Source organism: Corvus brachyrhynchos, unplaced genomic scaffold, assembly GCF_000691975.1.
Source record: "Corvus brachyrhynchos isolate BGI_N302 unplaced genomic scaffold, ASM69197v1 scaffold14, whole genome shotgun sequence".
Lineage (NCBI taxonomy): Eukaryota > Metazoa > Chordata > Aves > Passeriformes > Corvidae > Corvus > Corvus brachyrhynchos.
The window spans coordinates 23643609-23659883 of NW_008239110.1; the positions used below are offsets into that span (position 1 = coordinate 23643609).

A 16275-nucleotide genomic window follows, 5' to 3' on the forward strand; every position below is an offset into this window, starting at 1 on the left:
CAGTTCAGCCAGCAGGACTATCAGCCTGATAAATGCTTTCATCTTAAAGGTTGTATTGCTACAATAACCCTGAAACTTAAAGCTGTTCCTTGAAACCTACAGCCTGGCTAAAGAGATGAAGTGTGCCCTCTGATATTTCTAGGTTGCTAAAGAGCTCTCTCAAGTTCCGGTGCAAGAATTAAGATGCTGACATGCAGCTGTTCTGAATTGGAAATTACTGAGTACTTTATAATTTTAAATTATTTGGGGGCAGTGCTACTCAAAAGAATTAGCTTTAGATTGAGATGAGACTGAACCTGTTGAGTGATGAGTCCAAAGATTTTATTCCTACCCAATTATAAAATGTTTCTGCAGGGTTTTAGGAGGCAGACTCTTGTACTGCTGCTTTCAGAAACAATAGAGTTTCACCTCCTCTGTTTAGGCATTTGCAGTTGTAGAACTTTCAGGAGACTAGTAAAAAACTAATCTATAGAGTAGACTGAGAGCAGTGTTAGAAGCTAGAAATGACAACTGGTAGGATTTTGCCTTTGTAAAAGTTTGTTTTGTTGAGATCAGAAAGACAGTGGCTGTGTTTTGAAAGTGAATAGTGAAAGTGGCTGTGCACTGATCATGTATGTAAAAACAGTTGAAATAATGAACAATATGAAAGTGATGCCTTAGGTTTTAATTTTTATATTTTTCAAATCCATACTGCCTAGTGTGTAACTCTGAAGTTTCGTGTGGCCTGTTAGCTGCTGTTCTCTCATGCTGGTTAGACATAACAAACCCTCTCTAGGTTTGCTCTTCAAGGACACCTTGATTGTCCCAGGCCCCAAAAATGTGTAAACTAAAGCCTTGAGAGGAGGAGCAAAGTTGGGGTAATTACATCATTAACTGAAATTATAATTGGAGAATTAGTTCTGATATGCAAATGGACCAAACTAATAAAAGTGTGAAGAACTCGTGACCCAGGGTCCATCTTGGGTGGAGCCCCTCATAGGCTTTACACTCTCAAGGTGTGCCTTTGAAGGCCCTTCAAATAAATACCTACTTTTATTCTTGTCTAGCCTCTATTTTCAGGTAGCCACTTCAAGGCATCAAAAGGAGATGGGATGATACAAGTGGAAGAAGAATAGAATAAGGGATCTTAAGGGAGGATAGTGTGAGATGAACAAAGGTTGAGTTCTTGCTTTTACATCTAGAATGGTAATCTGAGGCTTTTAGAAAACTTCAGCTGCTGTTTTAACCCAGCAACTATTTAACACAGAAATATGTGTAACATGTAATGATTACAGTTAAGGCATTCAGATACTGATTTTTTCAATATTTTTGATAATGTGAAACAACTCCATTGTTTTTCTTAAGATTTTAATGACTTATGGGAGTTCTTCTGTTAAATTTCCATTCTAGTTTACAACCTTCATTATGTTGATCATAGAAAAAATTTTAGTGCTTTTTTTTTTTTGACTAAGACTTAAGAAGCCACACTTCCTTTCTGAAACTTCCAAAAGTGCAATAATGACAAATTGCATAAGTCTGATACAATACACACATTGAATACTGCAAGTCTGACACAGCATCTCAGTTGGAAAATAGAAAAGAGGACCTCTGACAGCAGAGGTCACCAAGGGTGATTGCAGGCTTTGAACCAAAACTGTACAGGGAGATTCTAAGTAGGCTATGATTCTTCAGCTTGGGAAAGAGATGACTAGGGAATTAGAGGTCTGTAAAATTCTGACCAATGTTGAGAATGTAAGTAGGGAACAATTATTCTGTGTTTCTTTCGTTGTTAAGAGCCAAGGTTGCCAAATGAAACTATCAATTATCAAGGAAGAGGGATTTTTGTTGTTGTTGTTGTTGAAAAGTACAAGAGTGTGCAGGGGAGATGCCTGCTCAGTGCATCTTTTACTCTTCCCCAAACACTTGACCACTCTGAAAGGTGAGATACAAGGCTAGGTGAATTTCTGATCTGGGCATATATAATTGTTAGAATCTTAAATTTACAAGTACTGGAAATAGGTGGTAGACTGAAGAGCAATTGTAAGATTTGACCTTCCTTTTAGCCTCATTATTAATGCTGGCTAGTTTTCAAGTTGATATGTGCCTTTAGACTTGCTTTAAAATGTATTTGCCTCATACAGAATTATGTGATAACAGCAACAGCCTTGGCTAATGCATTTATTGCTTTAGGATTTATTAGTCTTTATTTCCTGAATTTTTTCTAAAATTCATCAAATATGCAGGATCTTAACTTTCTTAAAGCCTCAAGAGAGAAAATGTTTATTAAAAAAGAAATTGCAGGTTCCAATCTGTCTGACTTCAGTCTGTGTGATTGGCTATGGAGTTGTTTAAGGGCGAGAAAAACCTTGGATTATCCATTTTGTGTTTGAAATGGTGGGTGGAAGCTCTTCTCTTCCTGAGTGTGCAGCACATTGCCATCCCCTTGGCCTATGATAATCTACTTCCAGCTGACTGATCATACTGCTTTTGCCTCTTTTCTTTTTGGAAGGCATTCTCCCACCTTCTCCAGCTCATCAACTGAATAACCCGTCCTTCTCTATTCAGCTTTCTATTTCTCACAAGCCATTTGAAATCTCTGCTAGGACCTCACTTTTGTCAGCTGTGCCTTTTCTTTTGATATTGTTATGACTGATGCACACCTCAGTTTCTGCCACCAGGTTTAGGAGTTTCTGTATTATCCAAGAATACTGCAGAATCTGTGGTAGCCTTTCTGCCAGCTCACTTTAATTGCAGTAATGATGAAAGTGTAATGTCTCTTGTTAAAGTGAATGAAATACATCCACCATGAAACACTACTTGCTCACAAATTTTATGAACTTACCTGTAGATTCTGCTGCTTTAAGTTCATTCTTTAGATTCATCTTTGGTTGCAGTGTCCTATTCTGGCACCATTTCACATCCACGATTGCTTTGCTTTCAGTTAATTCCCAGCGTAGCTAGTTGATTACAAGATGCGTTTGAAGGAGGATCCCGTGGCTGACATGTGGTGGGACTGAGGGCTGTTATGTTTTTTTCAGGTACTGTTTGGCACTGCTGATGGACAGGTTATCGTCATGGACTGCCATGGCCGAATGCTGGCCCACGTGCTCCTTCACGAGTCAGATGGCATCCTCAACATGTCCTGGAACTACCCCAGCTTCCTGGTGGAGGACAGCAGCGAGAGCGACACGGACTCCGACGACTATTCCCCACCACAAGGTAGGGTTATGTGCACATCCTTCTGTTTCAGCTTTGCAGGTGCTCATGAAGACATCTCAAATGCCAGAGTGTTGTCACGCTGTACAAACCCAGCCGGGTGGCCACAGTTTGGAGCTCTGGTGGAGCAGAGAGCTGGTATGGGAGAATGGGTTTGTTCCCAGCTCTGCCACCAGCCTTGCTGCAGGTCATACCTCATCTGTGCTGCTCTGCCTCCATTTGCACAAATGAGATAACAACACAAAGCTCGATAAGTTTTCAGTGAGGGTGAGCGAAAAACAGTGGATAGGGAGATGTCAGGTTTCACTGATAAGCAGATAGGAGGTATTGCAGTGGTTCATGTGTATGGAGGTAGTCAGAATGAAGCCACAGAAGTTAATGCACTATTATATAGATTCATGTGAAAAGACAGCAATACTAGATGTGGTGTAAAGTGCTATATATTTAGTTTTCTCTCTGTCTCATAGGATTTCTGTAATGGTCATCTTTACAGTCCCATCCTTGATAGTCCTGACATAAAGAGTTCCATAAATACTGTAGAAGGCTCAGAAATGAAGATATTTCCTGCAATTACATGGAGTGGGAGCAGAGTGACTGGAGCTGGCTGGAGTTACTAATTCACATGCTTCAGAGCACATTGCCAGTTTGAGAGTCAGGAATAAATCCTTCCCTCTCCTTAAGTCTCAATACAACTCACTTGGTGAAATATTTTGGTTTTAAAGTCTTTGGAAATCATCTGTAGCAAAGGCTTATGAGGCCTAGGTGTCCATGCATAGTCAGTCAAGTAATTACTTCTCATTCAAGTAATAATAATACTTCCTGTCAATGTGGCTGATCAGTTTATAAACTCTAGGTAAGCTGTTCCTTGTGTTCCACTGTATCAAGCCTGAACTAAATTAAGAACTAAGTTAATACAACAGTGATTGTACAGTGAAAATTTTAAATACATAACAACTAGGAATAACTCTGGATTTGCATCTTGGATCTGAACCTCTGATATGAGAACTTTTGCAGTTCTAACTCTAATTTGGATTCAGACCAAAAAATCTACCTTTTCCAGTATATGTGTCTATATAATAAGCTTATGTATTTATCAAATATTGAAAGAAGATAATCTGATCACCTGGTAAAATGTTAGCATATTTTAAAACTGAATTTTGTTTTGGCTTTTATGCCTCACTTCTGGTACTGGGTAAGATTTCTTACCTTAGAAGGAAAGAAACAAACTTCAGCCTAGCAAGCTCCTAAAGCAAGACAGTCAACAACAATAAATTGGATTTTTTCTGGGCTTTTAGTGTGGTTTTTTTTAAAATACTGAGGTTCCAGTTGGAGGATGGTGAAATTGCAGAGTACACAGATGAGAACTTAAATGATCCAAATGTGTTAGCTTTTTCTGAGTCAGTCAGGGGGTGGGTGGTCTCGTTACAAGCCTACAAGCCTATTTTAATGATTACCCAAACATGATGTGTTTTCTTTAGAGCAGATGCAGCATAAACCTCTCAAAGGTGACAAGCCTTTGACTCACACAGATGTGTAGGAAGGACTAGAAGTTTGTTGGGATTTTCATATTAAATTATATACACACAGAGGTGCTAGTTACTAGATATCTTTCTCCAAAGTGCTTTCTCATCAGCTTTTTTACAAGTCCAGGAAGCAACAGTACTCCTAACCGGTTCTGCCGTTTTTGTTGACTGGAAAGATGTTGGCTGGGCCTTGAGAGGCACTTAATCAGGAAAAAGAAACTGTAAACAGAAGGAGTTAAACAGCAAAAGCTACAGATGGCAATATTGGTCATGAAGTATTTGAACGAGGGAATTTTAGTGAATCACTGAAAAACAAGCCCAGAGGAGCAGAGACTTTGCAGAAATGGTTTTTAAAGCCAAGTGTTCCATTTGGGCTCACCTCTGTGGGTGATCCTGTTATGCAGAAAGGCAGGTACCTTTTCATGCTGCTGCCTAGACATTTAGAATGCAGTAATTTGTGAAAGGTCAGTACATTCTCTTAGAAGTTCTTAAAATGTCTCTATGTGACTTCAGGAGGAGTCTTTTGCCCAAGCAAAAAGTGTATAGAACAAATCACTTTTAATGTCATTGTATTGTTCATCATGCTGGTTTTCAACTGGGGCTCCAAGAAAGCCTTCCAAGGCATTGTTTGGGGTTTTTTTGTCACTCTGGGGAGTTGACAGTGGAGAAAGACTGAAAAACACCGCTATGTAACATAATAGTATATGCATAAATCACTGTGGTTATGCTGCAGTAAAACTTGACAAAGTAAAAGCACTGAGGTTTCACAGAAACAGAGAAGCTTAACTAGCTAAACCTGCTTTGCTTGTGCCCACAGATGCTGCAGAAATAAGCAGGTAGAGAGGCTTGAAACAACTCCTGATGGTGGTGGGCTGAAGTACAGCGTGTTTCGGCCTGGATGTGATTATTTTTGGTTGTTTACCTTTTGCTCACTCAGAGCCTCCTTTTGCAGATGGACCAGCTGCATATCCAGTCCCAGTGCAGAACACCAAGCCACTACTTACTGTCAGCTTCACGTCAGGAGACATCAGTTTAATGAACAATTACGATGACTTGTCTCCTACTATCATCCGCTCAGGGTTGAAAGGTACAAAAAGAAGCCATTTCTTCCCCTTCCTATGCCCTGTTTTTCTTGTATTTTTGATGCTGTGTGCATGGGTTACATTTTTGTGGCTCTTGCTCCTTAACCCAGGAGCCCTTGGCGCTGTTATTGCCGTTTCCAGCAGTGACACCTGCTGGAGGAAGAGCAGCTCTTGGCTGATGGAGTTTTTGTGTTTGAAAAAATGTTTCACAATGTTTTTGAGATCTTATTTTTATGGCACTTTTGTAGAGCACTTGATGTGTTTTGCAGTTTTCCAGCAGAATGCATTAATATGTTTATGCTTCTTTGTGTGAATGTCTCTGCTATGTAACACTTCCTTCGCATGTTTAATTTACAAGGTCTTCCATACTTTTGGTAACCTCGTATAAATTACAATGCTGCTTTGGTTCTCACTATTATTGAAAACTTGTTAGAATTATTAATTATCAAGAGGCAAATTACTCTGAGAGAGGAAAAATTTCAGTGATTAATTACTATACATCTTGCTAACGGATATGCATGAATGTTTGTACAATCAGTGTTCCATGTAAAATCTTGAATTCACACTGAAATTTTTACTCTTCTTACCTATTAAAAATGTCCTTTACTTTTCCAGCAGTCTCAGTGCAATTTACTGTGCTTTGCCTGCAGAGACATTTTTATTCAATACAGCACATAGGCACATACTTAAATATAGGTTCCACTGAAGCTTTTTCATCTCCACAGATAAATTAGTTTTAAATTAGATGAAAAGAGAATTAGGCTGTTGGAGCAGACTCCTAGCGGTTCTGAAATAGTGGGATGTTTTTGGTGAAAAGTTGCCCTAACACCAGCCCCATAGTTTTTGGGTGATCTGCCATGTGCAGTAGCCTTAGGAGGTAAAAAATTCACCTTTGAGGTTTCTTTTCCACTCCTTCCTCCATCTGTGCCAACAAAAGAAATGTGTGAGTGGCAAAATGCAGATTCATGAGACAACCCGACAATCCAGAAAACTTCATCAGCTGAAAGGATACCAAAAGTGTGGAAAACTGGAGCCAACTTACAGAGGCTGTTGTGATAATCACTACTGGGTCTGCTCAGCATTTCTACAGTATTAGAGTAATTAGAGTACTGAGCAGTCTTGAGTTGTCATCTAGTCTCGCTTTCAACGGGAAACAGTAGGAGAAACAAGCCCCATCTTATTCCCTGTTTAGAGTTGCAGGACTCTGTCTTGCTGAGGATGTCTGTCCTGTTTCTCTTTCCCCATTGACTTTCAGTAGTGGAAGAAAAATCCCTTAAGTTATGTCACCCTCCTGTAGCAAAATATTGATGTGCTAGATAGGGTAGAAGTATTTTTATTAGTTGTAGACTGGACTACATCGTTTTCATTGGTAGACAAAAATTGTGTGGCATCTTACTGGATTGGGAATGTGTATGAGACAGAGAAACGTGATTGGGATATCACTGTCTGTTGTTTTAAGCACTGTACAGTGGAAAGTATTTCACATCTGGTTTTATATAGATGTCCACACTTCTTCTGTCTTCATATTTTTTTTTCAAGTGACTCTAAATTTTACTGGCTTCTATCACAGGCAAGAATGCGCAAAACTACCAAGTATGGTCTTCAGTATTGTCTACAAGTTCTTGTTCATGTGTTTGTGTTTAAAATCTCACAGTATTGCTCTGTGATCTCTGCAGCAGATATCCTTGCCTTTATAGGCTGCTGTAGGCTACTAAATGTGTTTTTAAAGCAGGCAAGTATGAAATTATTTCAAGCAGTAACAATATATTTTTTTCCATTCTACTAGTTTTTCAGAGCCATCATTTTACTGGGAATATTTCTGTTAAATTGACAGAGGAAAAACTTTGATTACCCAAATAAAAGTTCTTCTTTTCATCCAGCTTGAACAGTCCTGGTAGCTTTTGTCAGTCCTAGTGGAGGTCCTGAACTGTTCAGATGTATCCTTTATTTTTTTTGTGCCTTTTAACTTGGTGATTCTCAGAGCACTGCTACCTGCAGAACTGCTGAGCTGCATCTACTAATTGTACTAGTTAGCCACAACTACTGCCTGCAGAGCTGTTGCACATTTACAGTCCTCTGTGTTCCAGGTTGGCTGGTATACTGCCTGTGGTGGCTGGGAAGTAGTTTTGAGGGGTGACTGATCCACTGATTCTGTTTTAGACCATTAGCCTAGATGAAACCTCCAGCTAATTTTTAATCTCTGTGTTGGTGCTGAGAACCTATTTATCAGTTATTTTGTGTAAAGGTCCAGTAGTCATTGAAAATCCTGTTGGCAGTGGAGGCCTATCAGTAGAGCCACACTGTCCTGGGAGGATGCTGCAGCCCACATCCACCCCTTTGCTGCCTTTGCAGCAGTCTAGTTGTAGGAGTTTGAGAGAGAGGGAGAAAACTGCTGCACAAAGTAACCACTCCTCTTCCTCTTGGCATGGGGATCAGCTGCAAGTTTTACCTGAAGACATGTATCCAAAGGACACAGCTTTTTCATTATGGTAGTTCTGTAGTTATCCAGTTACCAAAAGTGGAGCTGTTCAGCTTGCCTTGTTTATTTCTAACTTGCCTATCTTTTTCCTCTCTGAGAAAGATGAATTAAATCCCATTGTAGGTTACTCAGAGGGGTGAAAACTAAGAGAAAACAAGAGGCATACAATGCCTAGCTGTGGAAAAATTACCTTGAGGAACATGCAGTTTCCCTCTGATATGTACAGAAGCATAATTCCCATAAGAAATATCAGAAAGTTGAAATAATACAAAACCATTTTAAATTGCACATAAAAGTCCCTGAAAATGACAAGTTGACAACTTGAAACAATTTTGAGATCCTTCCTGCCAACTCTCATTTCTCTCCTGCTTCTTCATTTGAAGACAGCTTCTCGCCCACAAGTGTCTTCAAAAGGTTCTTGGCAGATTGAGCATCCCAGAGCACGAAAGTTTTGTCTTTACCTTCACTTTGTCTCAGACAAAATAGCTGCCTTTCACCTCTGGTTTAAGAGTAAAAAAGATTTAAAGACTAGCTCAGTATTCCTTGAACATGCAAATCTGCCTTTGAAACACGAGCAGAAATGCAAAATACCGGTTTAGAGTTACTCTTGAAGTGTCACAAACAACTAGAGGATATAAGGGTTTGAAATAAGCATCCCCAAATTAAGTTGTGGGCGTCCCTCATCATGAGGTGCCTGTAAGAGAAGTAACTGATATGTATATTCATATCCCTGTATATGAGAGCCTGAGCAGTCCCTGTGTGATTCCAGCAAAGCCCTGCTAAGCAGGTGAGTAGATTTTCACAAGTCAGAATCACAGAATCATTAGGGTTGGAAGGGACCTCTGGGGATCTTCCAGTCCAACCCCCCTGCCAAGGCAGGGTCCTCTAGAACAGGTTACACCGGGACTTGCCTTGGTGGGTTTTTAACGTCTGCAGAGAGGAAGAATCCACAACTTCCCTGGACAGCCTCTTCCAGTGCTCTGCCACCCTCACTGTAAGGAAGTTCTTCCTCACGTTGAGGTGAAAGTTCTTGTGCTTTAGTTTATGGCCATTGCTCCTCATCCTGTTGCTGGGCACCACTGAAAAGAGTCTGGTGCCATCTTCTCGGCACAAACCTTTGAGATATTTATATGCATTGGTAAGGTCCTCTCTCAGCCTGCTCTAGACCAAACAGGCCCAGCTCCTTCAGTTTCTCCTTGTAAGAGAGATTCTCCAGAGCCTTCACCATCTTTGTATGATGGTGGCCAAAGAAAACATATGATATGGAGGCCATATGAATTTATGAACAGAAGTCCAAATCCTTTTAGTTTCATGTTGTACTGTTGTAACTCTAGTTCGAGTTATACTAAAAGTTGTATTGACTGCCAGTGAGAACATGAGGCATTGCCAGATATTCTGCTTTTTTGCACTATAGGCCTTTCCAGACAAACACTCTTTGCTGCTCTCTTTATCTGTATATTAACTTGATTCCACTTATTTACCCCAAAGCTGTATGTAGGATCTTCCACATCAGTTTCAACATCTCTAGTAAATTCTTGTCCTTATGTCTTTAGGAGCAACTACTGATTACATTCTAGACTCACCACAGAGAAAAAAGAATGTTTTTTATACTTTTTTTTAAATTTACAAAATAAAGAGTCATTCTCAAAAGTGCATCTGTGGCATATTTTGTACTATTTCAATGAAAGGATTTAGGTTTCTACCTACTTAAGTAACTTTTGAGAGCATGTTTTATCTGTTCAAGTCACTTTGCAGCATCTGGAAATTCTGTTCCTGTTGTTTGTAATCAGTGATTATTGCAAAGCATCTTTGTGATTTCAGATGTGGTGGTACAGTGGTGCACACAAGGAGACCTGCTTGCAGTAGCAGGCATGGAGAAGCAGAACCAGCTGGTTGACCTCAGCAATGGTTCCCTGTTGAAAAGCGCACTTGTCAAGTTCTACAATGTGCGTGGGGAACATATCTACACTCTGGAGACACCTGTGCAGGTAGGAGGCATTTTTAAAGTCAATTCTCCGTGCTTTGCTGACATGTTTTTCCCACATTAGCTCTTTGGTGTAGCCCTGCAATGTGGGAAAGGTTGCAAGATGTCCCAAATCCATTCTAAAACACAATATAGATAAAAATGCACTATAAACAAAGATTTGTTTGCATTAAGGTAGACATGCAAGACCGCACCTGATTCTAAGGTCCACTGTGCTAGGTATTGTGGAAGTACAAAAGGAGAGAGTCTGTTTCCCAAACTTGCTGGGCCATGAATAGACAGATAGAAAAAGAAAATTCCATTGTTTTATGGATAAGTGACTGAGGAGAAAAAAAAACTAAGTAACTTGCTTAATGTTGTAGCAGAGCCAAGAGCTGCACAAAAATATTCCCAGTCCAGTATCATAACTACAAGATTATTCAGTCTTTGTTATTGTAATTTTCTAATGTACAATCAGTTGGTGTTATGCAGTAACCTCAGTCATGTAACTCGCCAAGTAAATGCCATCCCATGGTCTGTGAGCTGCTCAGGAGCACAAAATGCTTTATTGGTCTTTGCTGGTATTTCAGAGCCCAGCTGAATGTAATTCTGTGTCACTTTCTGCAGAATAGGGATGTCTCCATTCTGATTTCTGCTGCTAGTAATTAAACTTTATAATAGCTTTGAAATCTGAAAGAGAAGGAAAATGCTGTCGATCTGTTAATTATTTTTAATGATGATACCATGTATTATCATTTTTTTTTCCAGTACCTTGATCTGGGATGGATGCAAAAGGGTGACATAGTAAACCATCTGCTATGCCTTTGTGTTTGCTTATATTTAGCATTAACCTCTGCTTATTAACCTTAGCACTCTAATTTAGATAGAATTCTTTAGTTCTGTAAAGTGTGAAATAATGGTCTCTAAAGCCAACCTAAATATGTACAGTGACATCTAATGCTGATTTAGGAACCTAAAGGACTTATCCATAAACACAGCTTTATTGTCTTAAACGTAGCCCTTTCAGCAAAGTAGCACAGCCTTTCCTCTCTGGATCAATTCTGAAGAAAACATATTTATATCAGTGTTGCTTTTTCCCAGCCCAGGTAAAAAGCAAACCTTGTTCTGTTACTTCAGTACCAGAATTCAGTGGGTGCACATTAGCTGGTGCCAGGCTGTGAAATCCCACTGAGGTTTGAGCATCAGAGCCCACCAGATGAGGTTGCCTGAAGGTACGCGTGTGTGCGGGCTCTTCCCTCACTGCTTTGTTCCTGATAAATCTCAAATTCTCCTTCATTTAAATACTTTCATCTCCTCTAGTTCTCCACATATAAATTCAACTTCTTTTCATGTTTTCAGCTCTTCTCCTTTCTCCTCTACTTAACCAGCTGGGAGAAAGCATATATTGTGGCTGATGTGGGGGCTAATTATTCTGCCATTATGTGAGTGCTCACAGGACAGCTGAGAGGTCAGACAGAACAGGTGACTGCCAAGTTTGTACTGCAGTATTTCTAATAGTGGAAGTAGTAACATAAGCCTCTCTGCTCTTTCCAGCTGATTTTTTTGTTGGGAATAGCAGTATTTTAATGTAATGGAGATTTCTTCCCCCTTTGTCAACTGCAGACTAAAAGCCAACAACTTGAGAAGTTGTAAGCCAGCTCGGAAGTGAAGGATGAGGATGGTCAGGGAGCGGCAACCACCACTTAATAACAGAATCAAGGAGTCTCATTTCCTTTGGAAATCAGTATAAAAATAACATTCAAACTGATATATTTATGTTTATTAAAAAACTGTGTGCATAAACCTACCTAAAATTAGAGCCACTCCTCTTCTCTTATTAGTCAGCGTTCAGTCTCTTTATTTGGTGCGTTTAAATTCATATTTACTCAGCTGCAGGAGGAAGTGAGGGAAGAACACCTGTATCTGCTCATGTGGACTTTATTCTCCCATGTATTTCAGTGCTGGTCTAGCAGTATTACCAGCTAAATGACAGGTATGCTAGAACATTGTTAAGTATTTAGTTTATTGAAAAAACCAGATAAAAACCACTGTTGCAAGAAAATTGCTAGTAACTTCTGTTATGCTGTGCTTCTGCTCCAAAGATGTATGTGCAAAGATGACAGAGTGAGTCAGTGGTCCCAGTAATTTGTCTCATGACAAATTCATCAGAGTAAATTAATTAGTTTTCTATACCATGGCAGTCAGCCTTGTAATGGGATTTTATAAAATTCATCACTGGTTACTGGACTAAAAAAAATCAAGGAAAACAAAAGAATTTCCTCATTTTGAACTCTTCTGCTAAAACTTTTTTATGAAGAAGCAAATGTGTGACTGGAAAAGCACATTTATTATACGTAAGTGTTGTTCTGAATACAAAAGCCATAAAATATAAAACAACCATGAACATAAAAAATAGTAGACTAAGGTAAAAAACTGATTTTCCATGTGGTCCTCTATCCCAGTTCTTTGACAAAGCAGATGTCTGAACATTTTATCTGTAAAATATACTGAACTGTTTTTGTTTCTGCTGTTTGTCTGTCCCGTCTTCAGTAGGATATTCAGGAAACAGATTTTATTGTTTATAACAAAATTCAGTCTAAAACTGACAGGATTTATATGCAGCTTGGCTGGAATGTTACTGAACATAAAGTCACTGCAAACCCCAGTGGTAGAATAGATTTGGGAGCTGCAGGTAACTCATCTTGATGATGACTGTTGTCATGGGTCCCTTTGAGATGTTTTATATGCTGCCTTCTCCTCCAGCTTTAGTGTGGTTTTGGCATCCTCTGTCTCGTTTGATTAACTCTCTTAAGCTTTTACCTTCACTGTAGGAATTTATAGTTCCTAAACCTAGTTTGCTGACTATAAAACCCTAGATAGGGAAATCACACTTGTTTAGAAGTATCGAAATAAAAGCAGTAGCTTTGCTTGAAAAACAACGTTCATAAACAGAGCGGGAGAGTTGGCATAGTGTAGTAGTGGCTCCCGTTCCTGGCTCTGGGGCTTCAGCCTGGCATCCTGCAAGGATGTGACTGCAGAATATAGTGGAAAGACCTGAAAAAGCAACAGTAAGGGCTGGTCAAATGTTGAACTGAATTTTACAGAGAGAGCATATCTTAAGGGCTGGTGATTGGCTGATGACTATTCAAGAACATACTATCAATTTCTGTGAAATTTACCTCTTACTACACCCATCCTTGTATACACCACGAACGCTAATGTGAGGCACCAAAAATATGCCTGTTTTTTCATGGTCCTGCTTTTTCAACATTTAAAAATGTGATTGCAACAGCAGGCTGCCCTGCTAGTCATAATGTTTTTATTGGAAGAATGTTAATTTCTTACATTGTTTGTTAAGTCCTCACAACCCTTTCCTAACATCAAGCAGGGATGAGAATAATCAGCTCATTTAAGACTGTTTTATAGTCTTGCTAAAATTGTTTACCAAATGCTGCAGCCCAGTTCTGTCACTTTAGAAGTTCTCACCTAATGTGCAGACAGGTCTTTATTATAGCAACTAACTGCTGTCACTTCTGATTGGAAACAGCTGCTTCATATCCTCCTATATCCTGAACTTTAAACAGGAGTCTCCCACAGGATCACTTCAAAATTACCTAACTGCCAACTTTAACAAACTTGTGAATTTTTTCTTTCTAATGGTTCAAATTTGTGGCTTATATTTTGGCCCCTTCTTCAGTTTTTATGATTTTTTTTGTATGTCCCAGGGAGGACCAGGGGAACAAGAACACAGAAGTTGCAATGCAGATCTCCTCTATACACCTTTAATTCTACAGTAAATTTACATTAGCTTATGATTTTATATCACTGTGTAACTGGTGTGAGAACAGATTAAATCTCGAGTGCAGTGAAGGACGATGAGAATGAACTAAGCTTCACATGTGGTATAGACAAGATTAAATGTAAAAAACCTGTGTTTATCAGTGTAATATTTTTAAACCTAATTCAAAGGGGTGTACCAAAGACTAAATCCTTATAGAAGAAATTTCCAGAAGTCTTTGAGAAGACAACCCACTTGCTATTGACCTACTGCTGTCAGCATTTCACAGATGGCTTCTCTGCTGGAAATGTCCCAGCATCTAAATGAATATATTTAAGACTATATGATCCTGCAGAAACCCGGTAGTTCTGTAAAGACTAGAGAAGGAAGGTGCAATTTTAGGTTTAATTCAGATCAGAAAGAAGAGGGTGCTTTTTATGTTATTCAACTGAGCAAACCTTGCTTACTTTTCTTCATTTATTTCACACAGTGTATTCAGGTTTGTTGCATCTGAATTAATGTTGCCTTTAATTTATATTGCCTGAAATCAATTTTATTTAGTTGATATAGGATGACAACAAAGCTTCAAGAAGAGTTTATTTTCTTAAAAAAATAAAGGAAAAAAAGCAACAGTTTAGAACTACTGATGAAACTTGCTTTAGGATAGCAATAAAGACCTTGGTGTTCTTTATATAGGGCATAGGATCACCTCTGCTGCAGAAATGGATTTTGGGCAGCACTGGAAAATGAAGACACTTTTGTAAGGAAATCTTTCTATTAAAATGGAGTCTTGTTCTGTTGACTTCTTAAAAAAATACTGTAGAAATAGAGAGGATATAAGAAACACCTGCAAATCAAATAAGAGTTTATTACATCAAAAATCATATCAGGCCATAGCAGTGTGATTTCTCACCATTTTTCATCATCAGTTCCTAGCAGTTAATATTTTTCCCACTGTAAATATGAGGAGCAGAAGAATGAAGGAGTGTTAGCCATCCATGAATGCTGTGGCAGTACAGAGGTGTGCACACACAACTCACAAGAGCCAGGTGGGCACTGCAGCCATTGCTCCTTTCAGCTTGGCTCTGAGAGGGAAGAGTGTGCATCTCCACATCAGCAGTCTGGAGTGAGAGCAAGCAGGCAGTGGTGTACTTACTCATGCATATCCTTACACTGGATAGATACTATTTTGCAGTTGTGTTCTTTCTCCTGAGGAAAGTCCTGTTAGTTCCTGGGCTTTCTGCCCTGGAATACTATTTTTATTTCATTCCCAGCGGGAGTCCCAGTGCCAATAAACAAGGGATTAGTTCAAGCAGCAGGCAGACCCCATGGCTCAGGATTTCTGAGCTCAAGGCAGGCAGCAAGAATCAGCTAGAACAGTGTTTTCATTGACTGAACTGCATACAAGTGATGGAATGTATATGAATTGTGTTCTCTTCTGTAAGAGAGATAGTAGAGTGACTTATAAGAAGCAACCACAGAGCTTTGAGCAGGAATATCCATTCCTGCACACTTTTCTAAGTGGAATCAACATCCCAGCTGGAGGTACAGATTTGAGTAGCTGTAGCTCACTTTCAAGCCCACTTGGAAAGAAATGGCAAAAGAGCTCCTTCTTGGCCACCTGTTAAGATGTGTTTTCAGTCAGTATTTCTCCTAATAAAGCATCTTTTTTTTTTTTTTTTTTTTTTTTTTTACACTTTCAAGCCCACTTGGAAAGAAATGGCAAAAGAGCTCCTTCTTGGCCACCTGTTAAGATGTGTTTTCAGTCAGTATTTCTCCTAATAAAGCATCTTTTTTTTTTTTTTTTTTTTCTTTTAGCCACTGACTTTTAATAGATAACTGTCATAGAGCTGCATGTTTGTATTTAAACCCTGGAATTCATTCAGGTATTTACAGGTTATGCTGATATTTTTCAAAACCTGATGGTATTTTTATATGCAAAGTGAGATTAGAAATTCTCATGTTATATTTGTAGCTGCATTTCTTTGTTCCTAGCAGAAAAAAAACCCCAACTGTGCAAACATGGAAAATAAAATTCTCCTTTTCTAGAGTCTGCTTGTTCATTTTGTAACAGGTGCAATTTGGGTACAACAACTTTTGTCCTTCCTTGTTTTGCTAAAACAGTGCAAATAAGTGGATGCTTTATGAGGAGCAATACTTTTGTGTTGGTTGTTGGAGGTCAATGTTTTTTCTCAAGTAGAGTTTGAAAAGAAATCTGTGGCCAGCTTGTAACTGACTTGCTGCAGTAATTGATT

At 39.1% G+C, this 16275-nt stretch overlaps 1 protein-coding gene across 1 annotated transcript in view; it reads left to right on the forward strand.

Moving 5' to 3' along the window:
* The window catches only part of TULP4 (tubby like protein 4), a 130183-nt gene that overhangs the window by 86667 nt on the left and 27241 nt on the right, over nucleotides 1-16275 (forward strand). The window contains exons 4-6 of the mRNA XM_008637993.2: nucleotides 3018-3198; nucleotides 5671-5805; nucleotides 10101-10267. Of these exons, the coding sequence (XP_008636215.1) occupies nucleotides 3018-3198; nucleotides 5671-5805; nucleotides 10101-10267 (483 nt within the window). The remainder of the gene's footprint in view (nucleotides 1-3017; nucleotides 3199-5670; nucleotides 5806-10100; nucleotides 10268-16275) is intronic.